The 19,668-nt window shown below is 42.1% G+C and overlaps 1 protein-coding gene across 1 annotated transcript in view; it reads left to right on the forward strand.

Annotated features, from left to right (window-relative positions):
* The window catches only part of dym (dymeclin), a 51,871-nt gene that overhangs the window by 1,245 nt on the left and 30,958 nt on the right, over window positions 1-19,668 (forward strand). The window contains exons 2-13 of the mRNA XM_070989790.1: window positions 961-1,167; window positions 2,221-2,273; window positions 2,481-2,574; window positions 3,540-3,676; window positions 5,043-5,115; window positions 7,410-7,535; window positions 9,328-9,467; window positions 16,768-16,953; window positions 17,068-17,246; window positions 18,651-18,776; window positions 18,911-19,024; window positions 19,175-19,269. Of these exons, the coding sequence (XP_070845891.1) occupies window positions 1,028-1,167; window positions 2,221-2,273; window positions 2,481-2,574; window positions 3,540-3,676; window positions 5,043-5,115; window positions 7,410-7,535; window positions 9,328-9,467; window positions 16,768-16,953; window positions 17,068-17,246; window positions 18,651-18,776; window positions 18,911-19,024; window positions 19,175-19,269 (1,463 nt within the window). The 5' untranslated portion in view covers window positions 961-1,027. The remainder of the gene's footprint in view (window positions 1-960; window positions 1,168-2,220; window positions 2,274-2,480; window positions 2,575-3,539; window positions 3,677-5,042; window positions 5,116-7,409; window positions 7,536-9,327; window positions 9,468-16,767; window positions 16,954-17,067; window positions 17,247-18,650; window positions 18,777-18,910; window positions 19,025-19,174; window positions 19,270-19,668) is intronic.

Here is a 19,668-nt window from a genome sequence, read left to right on the forward strand (position 1 = left end):
ATTGTTAGGAGAGGGTGATTGAGAAAATGGATGGCAGAGATAGCATAAATGCAGTCAATGGCAGACCATCTTTCTGCGCCTCTTGTGTGCATTAGTCTTGGTGGATTTGTTGTTTTTCCCTCCCTGTGTCAAATTAAAATCTGTGTGGCAGATTTCCAAAAAGCATGACTGACGTTGCTCTTCATTAAGTGCGGGTAAGCCTCCTCCCATTTGGTGAGATACTTGCACACACTCTTAACCCTTTTTTGGCAGGTGCTCCATCCCTCTCACATTCATTCTTCTTCTTCTTCTAGTTTTATTAGCAGGTGATGTCTGAGTGAATGACGTCTCAACACTAGGTCTTGCAGCTCATGTTCAATATACTTACACCTGCATCAGCGGAGGAGAATAGAGCAAGCACATCAAATAGGCTTGGCGGTTATGCCTCCCCATCTTTTTTTTTTCTTTAGAAAAGGTTCATATTATTTATACAGGAGGAGAAAAGGAGAAAATACAAGGGAATTCTGGGAAATTTGGGAGGGTTGACAGGTCTGATAGGGAGATTAGAGACCCACATTATCAGTCCTCAGTGGCAGCACACCTTCTTCTGTTGTTTCTTGGCTCCTTAAAAGCATACACAGAACAATGGCACGCCTGATATCTCTGTTATTTGTGATACATCTTCAGTATCAGTGAAATTAACCCAGGGGTGATGTTTGATTTGAATAGTAATTATTTTTACAAGTGCAAGTAATATTGTGAATATTATAATCTTATGTTCTGCTGTGTATGGATATTTGTACATTTTTCTCAAAGTGAGGCAGTAATGAGTGTATTGACTTCAATATTGTGACTGCTCTTTTTGTACTGAGCTCATTAGACCGTTTCTGGAAAAGCAATGATTGGCAGATGTGCTGTGTGTTGAGTTAATTATTAATCTTTGTGACGGCACTAGCAATTAAAGCATTTCCTCTCCCCCAGGATTTGGCATATGCCTGGTGAAAAAGCAGTGAAGTGTGGTGAGTCTGGCTGAGCGGAGCCAGTAGAGATGGGTGCCAACACCAGCCAGGTCAGTGACCTGTCCGATAACCCCAGCCTCAAGGCCCTGGTGGGCACAGAGTCCATATCGGAGAATGACCCTTTCTGGAATCAGCTCATCTCCTTCACCTTCATCAGTCCCACCAGCAGGTACACAAACACACACACATAGGGATTCTGTTCATTCATTTGTCTGATTATGTACCAAAATGTTGCCTTTCAGTTGTGTAGCTGCTGTGGTTAAAGGTTTAGATGACATCAAACTACAAGTGACTCTTATAACAAACACCTTCATTTTTGACAAATTACCCCGAGCGTCTACTCAAGAGTTGTCTTATGTTATACAAACAGACGAACGGCACACAGCCTTTCCACTGAGAAAGTCCTTTGATATTCCCGACCAGGATCCAACAATAAACTGTCGACATGATGTTTGCGGAGCTCTGCAGAAATGGTTAATTAGATTAACTAGTTAGCACTTTGCTCTTTCATAAATAGTGTTGCGAAACATATTGTCTTTGTTTCAGTTGAGTGTTTGTGAAAAAGGATTAGCAAACTATCACATCCTATTTTATTTATATTTTACACAGCATCCCAACTTCGGTTTGGTTTGTAAAATGTGAGACATTGAAAGAAGGAAAATGTGATATCACAAGATCCAAGAGCCAAAGATGCCATATTCAGATTGCTTGTCTTTTTTAAATAACAGTCCAAAATCCAAAGATGTTTAGTTTATCTTGATATCTCGGGGAAAAAAAACATGGAAAGCAGCAAATACTGATCATTGAGGAGCTGTAACCAGAAACTTTATGCGGTAGAATAAGCTAATTTTAGCTTAACCTAGTTTAGCATGGAGACTGGAAGCAGGGAAAAAGAGCGAGTCCAGCTCTGCCCAGAGGAAACTAAATCTGCCTACCGTCACCTCTAAAGCTCACTGATTAACATTTATCTCGTTTATTTAATCCACATGAAAACCAAGGTAGAAAGATACCCATTCCCCCTGCTTCAGATCTCTCGGCTAAGCTAAGTACACTGTAAAAAACGAAGGGCGCTCCCCTGAAACGTACAGCACACAAGAATCACGTTACAGCACTTGACAGAGGATTTTATGTAACTCAGATTTTCTGTCACTGCAGAGTGACAGACTGAAGTGTCTTCTTCTTTCTTCCAAACTCTCTTTTTCTCTGCTTTTCTTTAAAACAGTGGAGACTCCAAGTTGCTGGAAGAGGCTGTCATCCCCCTGGCCAAGGCCCTGAGTACGTAGCCTGTGATGCTAATATGTTTCATGTGTGTATTATACTGGTCAGTGCCTTGTTCATAATCAGTATCATCTTCTTCAGAGTTAATAAAGAACAAACCAACATTTATTTCCTCTTGTTGTTTACATGTCAAACTGTCAAATTAGGAAGTTTGTATATAATTCAGCTGATAAGCTCTCTCCTCCTTTTTTTTTTTCCTCCAAGTTGAAAACAATCCCAGAACGGGGAACTTTGGCGCTCTTGTGAGAATTTTCCTGGGAAGAACCAAAGAGCTGAAAATCTCAACAGAATGCCAAGAGTGAGTATGGGAACCTCTGAGGAGAGAATGAACTCGGATGACTGTGTCAGTAATGATAGATCCTGTGCATGTTCACTGTGCGGGAGTGCATTGTTTGATCACAGGCAGTCAGGGAATCCTGTTTTTTTACAGGGGAAACACTGAAGTGGTTGTAGTTTCCCATGAGAAAGCTGCTGAGGTATAACCATCCACACATGTGGCATTATTCTGCACTCACTCCATTTCCACAGAGGTTGACCCTGCCCAAGTCAGCGGGTGGGGACTCCTCATTCTCTATTAAACATCATTAGAGGTTGGAGTTATCTTGCTCCATCCACTCCCATCCATTTCACATTTCGTAACAGATTTTGTCCCATAAACCAAACCTACATTTTCTGGGTCTGACATAATTGGCATGTGCAAATTGGCAATTTGTGGGACTGATTAGACATCCCCATGGTGGCGTTTAGTGGTTGTGAAACGTTGTGGCTTGTACTGGATGGTTCCAATCATTTCTTTTTTTCCCCTTCATTTGTTTCTCACCAACTTTGTCCCAATGTAGTGTCTGTCACATGTGAATATATACTAACTTGTGTAGGATAATTATATTCTATGGTGAAAGCCACACTATTCTCATAGTATTCTTAGTTGTCAAAGTGAAGGTTGCAGTTGTGAGACAGCTACTTTCTTTTTTTTTTTTCCATCACCACATTTTACAGAGCGGCGCATATGATGTACTTCAAAGCCGTTAGTTAAGTTCAGCAAGGTTATTTGTATAGCAGTGTTTTACATAAGACGTTAGAAAAGATCTAAAAGACACTCAAGGCATTATAAAAGAGGAAGTGTCATTGTTTTAGAGGCACAATGCGGATGCAGCATAATACTGAACCAGCTGCACATAACCAGCCCCTGCATAGCATGTATTTCTATCACAGTTTCATGTTTGACCTTTAACACAATGTCCTTTTTTTGGTTCTCCTCCGCAGTCAGCTGTTTATCTGGCAGGCCCACAATGCACTGTTCATGATTCGCTGCCTGCTCAAGGTGTTCATCAGGGAGATGAGTGAAGAAGAGCTGCACCTACAGTTCTCCTACCAGGAGAGGGCACCAGGCTCCTGTGGAGGTGAGCTCCATCACAGACTCGTTAGGAAAAGGAAGGTGGGCACCAGGGGGACTGAAGTGAGGCCATAAATTGCATAAAGAAATCCGCTTCTGTGGATATACCTCAACTGACTTTGGGTGCACACCTCTTGTTTTGTGCATATGTAGTGACCAGCAGCTGTGTGTTCGTCAAAAATGAAAATGCTTTAAGCCACTGAAGATTATTTCTGCTCAAAAATCCACATCATCTGCTGAGAAATCTTATGAGCAGCACCTTAGAAAGTGTTTGCCTCCTGGTAGACTCATAAGCTGTGAGTTATTGCAATGTAGTCACAAGGGTCAAATGTGCAACACTTCCCTTCATACCTAAAGAGAGATAAGAAATTGGCTTTTTAATTGAGCACAAATACCCCTGGCTGCTGACCTGGATCAGCTGCCTCTCAGAGACTCTTAATAAATGTCTGAATCTGCGCCCACTGTGCACATCTTCAGCGTTTTTTAGCCTCAAACACGAGCCCTCTCTGAGCTAAGTCCTTAAATAAACACTTGGTAAATGTGCGCCTTCTTGACAGCCGTGATAAATATAAACAACCTAACACTTTTGCTCATTTAGAGAGACAATAAAAATACCATTAAAAGGAAAGCGAAAAAAAAAATTATTACTCTCCATATAGACCTTGGGTTAGATCTGCCATGTTGGATGGTTGCTATATAAATATCTTCCTGTGCTTTGCCTGCAAAATGACACTGAACTAATTACAGCTTGTTGAAAATGGCAAAGAGACGATAATTCAGGGTGTCTGCAGGTATTAATGGAGGAAATGATATTTTCTCTTCCCTGCTGCAGACAGTAATGTTGGTTATAAGATGTTTTTGCATCCAGTTGCAGGCTGTTGGGAGACACCTATTAACTAAAAAAGGGGAGTTGCTGCAACAGTGCATTGTGTTTGCAGGGGGTTCAGTCCTATTTTGGAGTTTCAGTCAGCACATTCAGACCTGTAGCAAATACTGGCACTACTGCTAGCTACAGGATACTCGTCGTGCCATAATGAGGAAGTGTGAGTTTTATCAAAAACTTCACTTAACCAGGCACAGGTCTGGTTAATTTTATTATATCACTTGGAGTTATTGTTGTATACTGCTGAGAAGTACTGAAAAAAATGTCTTAAAAGTCTTAAATGTCGTGAATCCTGCAGAAACCCTGTAATCCCAGTCAGCTAATTTCCATCAGTGCCATTCCTCTGTACAGTGAGCATGAAATATGGATGAAGGTAAGGATAGAAAGAGGGATTAGTGCAGTGGGAGTTAGAAGGAGCAAAGGGAGACTATGATCAACAGGGAGCTGCTATATGTGTCTCATATAATAACTCCCTCAACCTCTTGTGTAGAAACAGGCAGCCAGGATCTCCTTGAGGAGCTGTTGTCCAACCTCATTCACCTGATCGTTGAAGTGCCCCTGCTGTAAGTATCTCCCATGTTTATCTATATGTGTATGAGTGTGTGTGTGTCTGAGAGAGCGAGGGAGGGAGAGAGAGAGGAAGGTTAATTCAAACACCCCACTGTGTCTTGCATGCACTAAAAAGGTCAGACATGCCGGATTCTGATACACTGTAAAGTGACATTTTACCCAGTTTTGGTTGTTCACACTGCCCTGACTGTCCCCTCACAGCAATCTGTTAATGTCACGGTGCTAATTGTTCAAAATCTCATGTTTGACATTATATTATCAGCACGATATTTGCATGAAAAACCTCAAGTGTTGTCGACTTTTGTGCAGTTTCTCAGCCTAGCCCTTGTTTTCATTCGTGTTTGTTGGTTGTTAAAGCGTGTAGGAAGTTCGTCATTGAGCAGTTAATGAAAAGCAGTTTATGTGTAACTCTTTCTCTTTGCGTGCTCCGCTTGCTCATCCGCTCCCTGATTCACTAAGCAGGGGAAGCTGAAATCCATTAGAAAACAAGGTTGGGCTCAGATGTCTACATGTTTCACTTCCAGAGAGTTCAAACTGACATGCTGGAGCCCTGAGCTGGCAACGTGATGAACAAAGGGACAAAGTTAAGAAAAAAAAAAGAGAGCGGATATGACTAACAGAAATAAAGAAAGAGAGAAAGTGTTGGTTGTTTTGGAAGAGGAGAAAAGGCTTGAAATGAAAGTTGGGTTAGGAGCGCTGCCAGTGAGTGGGAGAGGAGGGAACATAATGATTGAAAAATGGTATCAGCCTTTACTCCCCGTGGGCGGTGTGCACGCTAGCACACTGTGCTTTAATGAGTGAATATTTCAGTGTATTTACTTATCAATGGTGGAATTATCTCCTGCCTGCCACTCAGTCTGTCACAGAGAGACAAAGATGCAGTGTGTATGTCTCCGCAGACAAAATCTCCCCGGCAATGTCAAAACAAGTTCACAGAAACATGACTGACAGTCGCTTTTTCCTTGACGCAGCATCTTCCACTTTTCCTTTCTTTTTCCTTGTCTGTGTTGTGTCATTCTTGACATCTTCCTCTCTCTGTCTGCTTTCTCCTTCTCTCTCCTTCTTCCTCTCTCCTCCTCCTCCTCCTCCTCTGTCGTCTCCGGACATCAAACCCTGGCTCTTGTGTAAATGCATTCAGCAATCCAACATTATTCATTGTTCCAAGCTTCGAGACTCTACCTGTTTTTCTTCCCTCCACCACCTCGTGGCCGTCGGCCCATTTCCTCTGTACGTGCTCCTGGTTTGGACGGGAATACAACCATTCTTTTCGTATAACTCCCTCAAATCCCCACCAGGCGTCTGTACTTCGATTGTAAGCTTTTGAGACCTAATTGTAGAAGAAAGATGAATGTCAGTAATCTTTATATCATATTTCGAGGTAGGCAGTAGATGCAGATTGTTCCTTATTGCGTTTCCTCACATACTGCTTCCCTAATTATTTATTTAGAGTGTCCATGGTCAGAGAGAGTACCATAGATTTAGTGCAGAGCTGAAACAATTAATTAAATGAATTAGTTGTAAATTCAGTCATTAAAAAAAAAAATTAACACTAGTTCGAGCTTTTTTTCTTAGTCATTTATAAGGCTAAACAGAATAGATTTGGGTTTTAGACTATTAGTTGGATGAAACAAGAAATTTAAAGATGTCAGCTTGCTTTTTAGGAAATTGTGGTGAGCAATTTTCACTATTTTATAACATTTTTTTATACCAAATCATTGATCGATTCATCAGTAAAATAACCCAAATTATTGATGTACACCCTTGACCAACGTTTTAAGCCATTTCCATATGTATGTGTTTCAAGAAGGCTGTTTTTAGCTTCATCTGCTTAAGGGTGGAGAGTTTATTTGCGCTCTCCTTCAAACCTGAGTTTAAAACGTGTTCATACGAGATTATTTTGTGCCATCACAGCTAGTTTGGAAACTAATTGTTGCCCGATATGCAAGCATGGAAGCATGCGTCATTTGAAAGACGCTCTTATGTAATGTTGTCACTTTCCAGTTGGGAATCAAATTGCCTTAGTGCCCTTTTTATAAACTGGTGTCAATGTGCACAACGTGGCAAGTGAGCTGCAGCATATCGCGCATGCAAATGAGCAGCATCCCAAAATATTACATCATTAAGGAGTGATGTTCTTTTTAAAGGCCTCTTCAGAGAGCAGGTGTTGCTATCGTCTTGAATTAGCCTACTGCATCTAAACATTGTCTCATTATGAGTGCATTTATATCTGTGTTGTGGTTCAAGAAACTTTCATTTATCCGCTTTAACTGTTCGTCCTTTCCTGCAGTGACATCACGTATAGCATCCTGTTTGAGGCAGTGACCACGCTGCTGGTGTTCTTCTCATATCAGCTCTTCCACAAAGACATCCTCCGAGATGGACTAATCTACCAGCACATCATGAAGGGACGATGGTGAGAAAACACACAGACTAGTTTGGGCTCCACTGAATTCTGTTTTCACTTCATGCACCAAACTTTGTGGTTAACTGAATTCTTATCCAAGACAGCCTTAACCCCAAAACCAAGTTTGCTAAAAACAGAGGTACAAAATGTAAAACAAACACATGAAGATGGAGTAATTTTGTAAAATTTCGACTGCTGTACGAGTTACTCTCACATGCCTCTGAAACTGGGTTGTCCGCAGTCTGTTGCCGACTTTTTTTGAACGCAGGCCCAGATCATTTTGGATCTGCTCCAGTCCAATATTACACCGTCTGATCCAGCCTACTGTTCCTCCATCCAGACTCTGATACAGTTAGCCTCTCTCTGTGCTTCCAGTCAGTTTCATCATGTTCCAAACAATGTCTTCATGTGTTATTCAATTGATGCCAAAAGGAGGAAAAAATAGAAGCAAATCTTGTAAGCCAAGACCTTTGTCTCCACTGTGACCTTGTAGTCTGTGATTCTGAGGGAAAGTGACCTAAGGAGTCAAAACGCATAAATTAAGATGTGATAAGATCAATACAATCAAATCAAAGCTACAGTTAACCTTCTGCTATTGACCTGTGCTTTGAAACAGTTTGAACTCAATTTTCCATAGTTCATTGTTATCTTGAATACGGATAAATTCAGAAAAAGGCTGTAATGCTGAACGCATTTCAAAGTCTTGTGGTGCATTCAAGATGGACGGACAGAGGATGGAAGTAATTTTCTTTTAGGGCTCTCACAGCATAAGAGCCAAAAGAGAGCACTTCGGATTAATTGCCATGGAGCTGAAGAAAGGCTTCCAAGTAGCTGATGTTGGTAAAACAGATTAGAAGGCGATCTAAAATGGTATTACGATCAGATCTGTTGAAAAAGCAGCAATATTGGATGATATATATCACTGGTTTTGCGCATGGCGGTCTCATTGAGAGGGAGTTGATGTGAAGAGGAAGGAGAAGAGTCTCAAATTGACACCTGATATGGACTGATATAGGGGATGACTGATTGATAAAGGGATCATTTAAATGATTGTGTTCACATTGTTGCTTCAGTTTTTACCTGTTAAGATAGAAGTGATGTTTCTGTTGAGCAGGTGAGCAACAGCTTTGAACATTCAAATCAGAGGACTGCTACAAGACCAGATAGCCTCTGGGCCTTTATTTTGAAAACATTTCCTGCTTAGCTCAGGATCAGAAACATGTATTTTCGGTGCATAATGATCACAGTCAACATAGTAAGAGAAAAGAAAATTAACTGCATCAGTCAAGAATCATGAATATAGAATAGAAACTAATGATTAGAATATGTCAAATATATGACATCTAAAAATTAAATGAACCATCCAAGATTTGCAAAAATGTGTGTGTTAGTCTGTGTCGCAGTCTGGTTTTGAGCGCTGTACACACTCACTGAACTGACATCTTCAATGCTGACAACATATTATTCCTCCTCTGAAGAAAACATGTCCGTAGGAACCCTGTTATTATCTTTTTGCAGCCTTAACCCTCGTTTTGATGAAAACCTTGAGAAAGCATTATGGTTCAGAAGCTCACCAAGTCTATATGTGACTGGACTGGACACTTATCAGTTTGCACACAAGCACAGTTACAGTACAGAATGCACTCTTATCATCTATTGATGTAATATTAGAGCATTAATGTCGATTAAGCTAAATTTACAGCTAGCACTCTCCTCTTGGTGTTACATCTGCATTTCAAATATCTTTTGGTCTTTTCAAACTTCTTTCCGCCTCTTTCCATTTGTCTCTCTTTTCCCCCAGTCTGTGTTTAACCAGTCGACTGGTGAAGACCCTCCTCTATAACTTCATCAGGCAGGAGAAATGTCCACCTCCAGCAACCCACATCTTTGAGCCGAAAGACGAGGGAGGCCTGCTTTACGGCCTGGCATCTGGGGTGGCGAGTACGAGAACGCGCATCACACATGAACAAAACAAAAGAAAACCACCACAACACAGCAAAGGAGAAATGTATTCATTAATTCACATTTATTCTGATAACATTTTACTTTTTGCCTGAGTGTGAACATTAATGGTGAGCAGTACAATCAAAGAGTTCCTGCTAAAAGACAGAAATAATCCAGTATTTGACGGTGAAATAGAGGGAAATTGGAACTAAATTGACCTAATATTGTAACATATGCTCTTCTTTGTTATCCTTTTAATCATCTCGTGACCCCTTATATTTATTTCGGATCCCCTTAAGGAGTGCGACCCTTAGGTTGGGAACAATTAGCTTAGATCATATGATAAAACCTTGATTTTTCAATTATTTTTATGACTCATGTTGCACTGTTATTGTCGTGATGTCGCTGCATCCCCCACATCAAAATTAAGCTGGTGAGTAAAAATGCTATCATAAATTCCAGGAAAGAGCGACAAAAATAAGAGCCAGACAGCAAAGAATCGAGCTTCTTCCTTTTTTCCTTGGAGCCAGTGAGCGATAAATATGATTAATCTGTGAAATGAAAGTGCAAGGCACGCTGACAGCCATGGCAGCGTGGATGAAAGTGATGAGTCAAAAATGAACAGAGTGAGTGTGTATTAGATTGGTAATGTGCTGTGTGTTTGTTGAATGTATGTTTGTTTGAGTGTGAGAATAGGGCTGGGTTTCCCCCGCAGATAAATGCTTTTTGTCGGTCGTTGGTGGCAGATTCCTATCAGTGAGCCATCAGCATTCACCCCAGCCTGTCTGTCTGTGGCCAGTGATCGGCCTGATGAGTTATGGTGCCCTGTCCTGTTCTGTAATCCCCTAGAGCCTGTCTGTCTGCAGCCGCCTCCCTTATACACACACGCACAGACCAACAAAGACACAAGCGCTCTTATGCTCCGAGCTCAGAAACAACACTTGTTTTCTTTCTCCGTCTCTCTGTCTCACATGCACACAGTCAACTGGGATTGACAGAGTACACAAGCACGCTTTAATTTGAATGTTTAAAACGGGTGGATGCACAGATGTTGCTCTGTAATAACAGTAAGTATCAGCTGAGTGTCTTTGACTTTACAGCATGAGTTAAATATAGTTTAAAGGGAACTCCAATTTTACACATTAAAGGTCAGTTTATTAATCATTGTTAGTATCACGCCTGTGAAAACAGTTGTCTGATGTCTTTTGTTGCTCCAGAGGACCTGTGTCAGTCTGAGAAAATAACCTCTGTGTTACAAACTGAGCATTCACGAAGCAATATGGCATTTTCTCCCGGCTCGCAGTTCAACAGCAGTGGTTTTGCATGTTTTACTACAAATCTTTAGGTATCCATCGGTTTCCATTAATTTCCCCGTGGCATGAGAATAAATTATTGACCCCTGAAACTTGCTTTAGTCTGGCAATCTCAATGCATGTGATGTCTGCATTATCTGTGTCAAAGCTATTGTACATTATTGTGCTGAGGTCATTTAAAACTGGTCTCAGCTTAGATTTTGACCAAAAGTAATGACGGCCTGCAACTGTGTGCAAACCACACTACAAACCTCTAAAACTCTACCTGTATTACAAAGTGGTAGTTTATCCACATGTCCTTCCTTTTTTATAGAAATCCAAATTCTTCATATTAGTCGCATGTAAAATCACTGGTGCTCGTACGCTCACACTCAGAGACAGCCTGGATTTTCTCCAGAACCAAACACTGGTCATTGGCAAAGCGAAGCAGTGCTTGATTACTGGCGGCATTTTAATGTCGGGGGGGGGGGGGGGGGGGGGGGGGTTTGGATGTCTTGTCTTCTCTTGCTTTTACACACTCTGCTGTCTGAGTCTGAGCAAGCGTCTGCAGGGGGGATTATCACTCAAACTGGCAACTCAGAACTTTTTAGTCTCCTCTCCTCTCCTCTCCTCTCCTCTCCTCTCCTCTCCTCTCCTCTCCTCTCCTCTCCTACAGTAAACTCCACGCTCCTCTGTTTGACTTGATTAGACTCTTACTTCGTCTATTCTACTCCACTATGCATTACTCTCTCTACTCTCCTGTCCTCTCCTGTCCTTGGCTGTGTTGGGACTTGGCTTGGGATCCGGAGGGGGGGCTGCTCAAGTCCAGCAGCCAGTCCTGGGCAATGCCAAGGTGCCGTCGAGCAAGGCACCAAACCCCTGACTGGGCATCTAACTGTGTGGCAGCTCCATCATTCTCATCTTTCCACAACAGCTGCATGTCTGAGTGTGTGTGTGCGTGTGTGTATTTTGGGCTGGTGTGTGTATAGAAAAAATATAACCCTGGAGAAAAATTATGTAATTTTCCCCAAGGGTTTTAATAAAGTAAGTCTTCTTCTTCCTCCTTCATCCTGCTCCACTCTACATTAGGCTCCTCTCCTTTCACATGTACTTTTGTGGGTTTTCCTGTCACTTTTAACACTCCCTCACACACACACATACACACACACACACACACACACACACACACACACACACACACAATACTGCTTGAGTCTTTTGCCTATATGCAGACACACATAAAAATAACGAGTGTTCAATCCTCATGTCTTATTACTGCCATAGAGAAGCTAACAGGAACTCTGTCACCTGTTGACATCGCAACAAACATTAGACACCTTCTTATGTCTACATGTACAGCGTGAGGGTTGGGCCTCATTAGTATGGCACACTTGGGAAAGGGTAAGAGGGAAAGGGAGATTCATTCAATGTTTTAGTGGTGTCTTTTTATTATGATCATTTGTCACAGAGCCACTCTGCGTCTGTGGAATGTTCTCATGTTTTGCTGTTTATGTTAGACGGGTTTTGGATTGGATTCGGGTAGAAGTGCTTTGAGCATATATTTGGATTTGTGTGAGATTATCAGAATAGTGTTTGTTTATTGTCTGTACAGCCTGTTTCCCCATGTGCATTTTTGGATAATGATCACAAGTTTGGCGTACTGTCTGTGTGTGTGTGTGTATCAGCATGTGTATCTGTGTGCTTGGCCAAGGCATTGGCCTGAAGCCCTGATGTCATATTTCATTCACTGTTATGCAAGTAAATAAGTAAGTAGCACATTCTGTCTGTCTCTGTTCACCAGGCGTTCACGTCTCTGTCTGCACTGAAGTGTATGTTCTCATGTGTAACTATGAGAAAATATTTCCCACCTCAGCTCATGTCTCGAGTGTCTCCACAGGCCAGAGATGTTCACAATGGTGTTCAAGTGTATTTTGTGGCACAATTGAAATGGAAAAGCAGATGTTTAACCTGTTTCTAGACATTTAGTCTCTCTTGCTGATGTATATATTGGTGATATATCTTAAGCCATGCTGGTGACATGGCTCCGTTGATGGCAGGGTTGGTCTACTGGTCCACACTCAAATATCTAAATAAATAGACATTAATGCTTCCCAGATGATGTAAACTAGTGTCTTTGGTGATCATGACTTCTCATCTAGCACCATCATTGGTTCACAATTTTATTTTGCCCAATGCTTTTATTTTAGTCCTGCAAAATAGCGCCATTCATGTCACGCTCAGTTGTACTCTGTTGTCAGTGTTAATTAGCGACTGTTAGCATGCTAAAGACTGAATATGGCAGAAATTACCCGCTTAGAATCATAATGTGAGCGTTGTCACTGGGCGCACTTTTACTGAGAGCACACCTGTGCCAAATTAGGCCAAATTTTCCAGGAGGGAATTTAAATTCACCTCCAGAGAAAGGTCATGTTTGCTTATTAGTGAACTGAGCTGTTGAATAATTTTATGTAATTCCAGTTTTTTTTTTTTTTTTTTCTAACAGTCTTCTTATTCTGAACGTCATATTGAAATAGAACCAAATACATTTAGCCTGTATCTGTCATTGTAATGCTGTGTATCATAGAGGTGGCATAGAGGGGTGATTCACATTGTGCTAATGTGAATGTTTTGTGGCTTCTAGCAGTTGCATAGAGGGAATTAAAGCAACAGAACAATCAGAGTATGTTCCTGAGATATTAACGTGGTTTGTACTAACTTTATTCAGACTGAAAATAAGAAGTACTGCAGCGCTGTTTAAGGAAAGTGAAGTAATGATATTCCTCCAATCAACAGTCTAATAACAGCGGCATCATTAAGTGCCTCACTGGAGCTTGTGTGTGTCTGTGTTATGATACCCATGATGTGAATCAGGATTTGGCACGGGGTCGGGATCAGGTGAAGTAGATGTCGGGGGGCCGATGTGGATTTGGAGGAGATGGTTTTCTGACTGCGTCACAACATTTGGCACAGATTTAATTGTGTGTTGATGCTTTAATTTGAAAACAGATATTGGCTATGTGCCTGCGGTCACGTCTGATGACGGGGGTCATTACGTAAGACCAGTGGTGGGCAGCATGGCCCGAAAATAATATCACAGTGTTTCAGTGTATTTCTGCAATAATGATATTCTTGACAATATGACAAAAAACAGAGTACAACTTGCCAAACAGTTGGCGATGCTATGCTGAGCCAGCGTAGTTTGTCTGCTTGGCTTAGAACTCACAATAGCTGTCGAGCTCTCCTCGAGGGATTTCTGGCCCTCCTCGAACTCAACTGGGTGCTTCTGCCTGAGATGGTGAAATAATATTAATGTGGTTTGTTGCGTATTTGATCTTTTGTTCCACACTTCACAAGTTGCTCCCCTTTTTGGAACTAACTTCTCCACTGTTTGTTGTTTTATTGTGAATGATAAGGCACAGTCTGATGTAAGACTACACTCTGGACATCACAGCCTTCTGTCCTAAAACCAGGGCTCAGTCGAACACTGAAAGCTCACTGTCTGTCGCTGAAACTGTTTATGAGCTTGTTTTGATAGATTTTGATAAGAACGCATCGTGTTCAGATATTGTGAAGAGACCTCTAGAGATCTATAGGTCATGTCAGAGATGAAAAGATTGATTTCAAAAGTTGTTTTGTTGATACAGACTTGAGTAAAGTAAAACTTGTGCGGGAAGTTGTGTTGCGTGTTTCACAGTACGATGCCTTCACTGCCCCCGAGTCCTGAAGCCCAGATTCTGATTTCAGCGTGCCAGCGTCTGTGTCCGCGTGTGACCTTCTCTTTTCCTCGCTTTCCCCTTCCCTTTCCTCCTCTTCATGTCCTCCTCCTCTTTTTCCACTGGGCGGCTGGCCAGAGCCGGAGAAGCCTAAGCAGTGTAGCGTTATTGGGTTTATGTGGTGGGCAGGCAGACAGGCAGAGGGAATCGAGCCAGACGGATAACAAACAGCACCCACTAAGGTAAAATAGAGCTCTGTGTGTGTGTGTGTGTGTGTGTGTGTGTGTGTGTGTGTGTGTGTGTGTGTGTGTGTGTGTGTGTGTGTGTGTGTGTGTGTGTGTGTGTGTGTGCGTGTGCGTGTGCGCATGCGTGTGTGTGTGTACGTGTGTGTGTGCCTGCGTGTGTGTATGTGTCTGTGTGTGACACAGAGAGAGAGAGAGAGAGAGAGAGAGAGAGAGAGAGAGAGAGAGAGAGAGAGAGAGAGAGAGAGAGAGAGAGAGAGAGAGAGAGAGAGAGAGAGAGAGAGAGAGAGAGAGAGAGAGAGAGAGAGAGAGAGAGAGAGAGAGAGAGAGAGAAAAATGTGGCTGCCAGACCGGGCTTTCTGACACTGTTGGGCTAGTCACTGTGGTGCCAGTGATGAGATGAACAGGGCTCCGTCACAACTTGGCCCTCTCCCTCTAGATCTTGTTTTCTCTCACACTCACTTCTGTCTCTGAGCAGTAGATGGAAAAAAGAGTATCGTGTGTGGGGCGAGAGAGAGACAGACTGACCGGTGAAAACCGTGTCATTCCTCTCTTGGGGATTTTCTTTTTGTTGATCCCCCTTTACTCAAATAAAACAAATTCATTCCTCTCCTCGCCGAAATTGCGTTCACATTTATACACACAAAGTCGGACTGAATGCTGGAGCCGCTCTTTACTAGCCATTAGTGAATTTAGAGGCAAACCAACATATAAACCATGGACCTTAGTGAGATTTTAAACAGTCACATGTTGCTCAAAAGAACCTCTTAGAGAGAAAGTATGTGGAAACTTCATATACTTTGTAGTATATAAGTTTTTCCTTTATTCTGTCTCACACTGGGATATGGCCTCCCATTTTCTTCTCCACTTTATTTTTTATGTAGCAGAATGTCACTGTACATGCATCATTTCACCCCGTAATGTTTTGAACTAATGCCTCCTCGTTCACTCGACTTAAATCTTTTTTTGGTTCAGCAACCAAGCAAACAGATGATGTGAGTGTGTCATAGTTGGATGGGTCAGGATGACTTACTGACATGCTCACATCAAGGAGAGCCTGTGCAGATTCAGTCAGAGAAGTGATCCGCTCTTCCGTCCTTTGCCACTAGATGGCAACAAATCTACTTGGCTGCTCCTCAAATTCAGTAGCTGGATCGGTGTGGGCCTGCAGCACACTCACTCTGCCTCTCACTACTGCTTGGTTCGTGCATTCTATGTGGCTAGACGTGCAGGAGCCAGAGACTGTCATCTGTGTACCTTGGTGCTCATGCTTCTCGTGCTTCTCGTGACGCCTGAAAGCACCAGCACTTCAGTGGCTCTGTAGGAAATTCGGCTCCCTCTCATCCCCAAACAAGAAAAACGAACCTCACTCCAGCTGGCCAGTAGTTCTAGTTCCTCTTTGTTCTGTGGCGCCGTCTATGTTGTTTCAAATTTCAGGTGCTGCAAACCATCGTGCGTGACTCCATTGTGCCCGTTTTGGCCTTGATTACATCAGTCTGACTGCACATACTCTTTTGCATTCATTTCCCCATGAAGCGTAAATCAGTCACAAGGGCTGCAAGTTGTGAGAATACTTTAGTGCTTTCTATAAAGAGGTTGACGTACACAAGCTGACTGCTCTTCATTATAGGATCCTGCACAGATTACCCATCTGTTGTACTGAAACTGTTGCAGTTCTCAGACCAGTCCTGAAACTCTGTGCTGAAGCCTAGATAACACCACGGAATAGACGTGAAGTAGTTTCATGTATTTAAACAGACTACAGTCAATATTTTTATAATAAGCAGGTTTGAAATGGCCATGTGTAAACAGCGTGACAAAGTAAAAGGGGTCACTCATATTTCCCTCAGGAGCCGAGACCAAAAACAGAGCAAAAAGAGAGAAACACGACTCCAAACAAATGGTAATGTTGCTCTGTAAATAGAGTTCCCCATATGAACCTCAGAGGTGATGATGTGTCGATGTTGTTTTTGCAGAAATAAGATTTGTTTTGTGTATCTTTACATTTGCAAGTGTGCTTATTTCTATTCACGCTTCTTTCTGTTTCCAGGTGGACTGTGGAGTGTCTTCACACTGGGTGGAGCTGGCAGCAAAGCCGGGATAGACCAGGAACACAACCCCTTACCCTTGTCCAATCAGAGCCTTCTGTTACTGCTGGTCCTAGCCAATCTGACAGATGGACCTGACTGGCCCAACCCCTACCGCCAGGCTATTACTTGTTTCAGAAACACACAAGGTAACACTTTTGTTTATTTTAATTCAATTGTACACAGCTGAGGGCTGTTCTATGACATGCACCAGAGGGCATTGAAACCATGAAATATGATAATGTTTACCTCTGCCCATGTAGACACATCGTCGATGTCTGCGGAGCAACCTCACACTTTCCAGATCAATTTCAACAGTCTGTACACAGCGCTGTGTGAGCAGCAGCGCTCAGACCAGGCCACGCTACTGCTGTACACCCTCCTTCATCAGAACGCCAACATGAGGACATATATGCTCTCCAGAACTGACATGGACAATCTGGTGGGTAGGCTGGCATTTAGTGTGGTGCGCAAATGGATTCATTATTCCTGCCTTAATCAAACATTTTGTGTGTGTGTGTGTGTGTGTGGTTAATTGACAAGGCAAAAGCAAAGAACACTGTTAAGAATGAATCAAAGTGTGATTGGGTAATCCTCAACAAAACACATTATGCAGCCCTTCCTTGCACACATGGGTATGGCCATGAAATCCTTTCATCTAGGACCAATGCTATGGCTCAGTAAACAGCGAGGATGTATGCAGTGGCAGCTGGTGCTATTCTGTCCATGTGGGACAGCGCCAGTTATTCTTTATAGTCGAATGAATGTACAGAGGCATTTAGTGAATGAAAATTAGTCTTTAGCTCAGCATGTCAGATGGTATCACACGTGAGTATGGTAGACTGGCACATATGAGGCTCTTCCACACAGTGTAGCACGGAATAATGTTGCTTTAGTCAATAGATAAAATACATTTTATTGTATAGGAGTGGAAGCAGGCGGTAAAGTCTTATATATCTGCACTAAGTATAAAAAGAAGCCAAACATGTGCAGGAAAGGATTTTTCTGAAACAGCAGGTCAGGTTTAATTCTTTGTATCTGATGTCATTTGACATTTCTGTGTTATTCCCTATTTATAGCTGCAATATCATGAGCAGATCTATACGGCGCTTATTATGTAGGGGCTTGCTAATGAGTCTAGCCACTTTTTCTGCTGAACAATAAAGCACCACTGCAAGACAGGGTAATGAGCTAACACTGCAACTGTGTGTGTTCATTACTCTTCCTGCGAGCTACTAGCTTTCACTCCGACAGTATGATTCAGAGAATTCAATCTTTTGCACGTTGTTGTCGTTAGCTGATCACTTTTACCATCTGTTCCTGTTCTGTATACTTCTGAATATAACCTCTGCTCTTCCAGCAGCTATTATTATGTAAAATGTTGTCTGTCAACTAGCATCTCCAGTGCTGCTTTTCCTGCTTTGTTATTTCTTTTTAGTTGATGCTGTTTTCACCACAGGTGGAAACACTATAGTAATTATAGATATAGAGCTTTATGTAGCTCAAGCAATAATATTATTTGGTTTGTTAATAGATTAAGCACGTCCATTCACAACATCTCCACAATCCTAGTTAGTAATTATTACAGTTTACACCAAGGAATGTAACTGATGGAGCTTTGCAGGGCTGCAGTAAGGCCCAGACTCCTGAAAGAAGAACGCCCCAGTAGTCTAGGAGTTGGTGTACATGTCTAGCACAGAAATGCCTAATTTTATCCAGTGAGAAATGCATGCACTGCAGTGGCGGAGCCACTCAGAGTCAGAAATCTTGTAGCAAGAATTTAATGAATGTCACTTCTGTGACAACACGCACATGCTCAGCCTCTTCCTCCCTCTCTTCCTCTCAGGTCTTGCCCATCCTCGAGATCCTTTACCACGTGGAGGACAGAAATTCTCATCATGTCTACATGGCCCTCATTATCCTGCTCATCCTTACAGAGGACGATGCCTTCAATCGCTCCATCCACGAGGTGGTGGGTAGACAGTTTAATACACGTTATTCACATTTCAGGTGTCGCCACTGCAAGCATCACCTGCGTTGGCTCCGCATAATCATTCCTGATGTTTTCAGTAGGCTCGTTTCTGCGTCTCTCTCTCTCTCTCACAGGTATTGAAGAACATCTCATGGTACACAGAGAGGTCATTGACAGAGATCTCACTCGGCAGTTTGCTCATCCTGGTGGTCATACGCACCATCCAGTTCAACATGACCCGGACAAGGGTACGTTTGTGCATTTGCAAAGCAAACAGCCGTGCATTCAGAAATCCATCCATTGTAGACACTTTTATATACCAAGATAGAATGGAGCTCTTTGCAGGTTTGCAGTAACATTGGGTAAAGTGTGCATATTTGTGTGTGCATCCTCCCTAGGATAAGTATCTGCACACCAACTGTCTGGCTGCACTTGCCAACATGTCAGCCCAGTTTCGCTGTCTCCACCAGTATGCTGCCCAGCGCATCATCAGGTGAGTACATGCTGAAGGTGTACAAATGACATAACAGACAGAACAGACCAGACGATGATAATCCATCCGTCCCTTTTCCATTTCCACTGTATTCCAGCTCTCATCTTATTATAGTAAGTTTATTCTTTGGAAGAATACTAAAAGTGGTTTGAAGCAAATACTGTCTATTTTTATTGTGTTTCCTTTTTGACAATGAATATTTGTTCTGTAGTGGTTTAAATTAGAATCTGAATCTTGACCTTTATATTTTTTGACATCCTTGTCAATGGTGGCATTAGTTAAAATCCCCAGCATACATGATTAAATACTGTTAATGGATAAAATATCCAGAGAAGAACGTTTGTTTTTGGCAGATTGACTGAATTAAATACCTGACAAATCAAAACACTTAATCACTAT

Source organism: Chaetodon trifascialis, chromosome 20 (genome assembly GCF_039877785.1).
Source record: "Chaetodon trifascialis isolate fChaTrf1 chromosome 20, fChaTrf1.hap1, whole genome shotgun sequence".
Lineage (NCBI taxonomy): Eukaryota > Metazoa > Chordata > Actinopteri > Chaetodontiformes > Chaetodontidae > Chaetodon > Chaetodon trifascialis.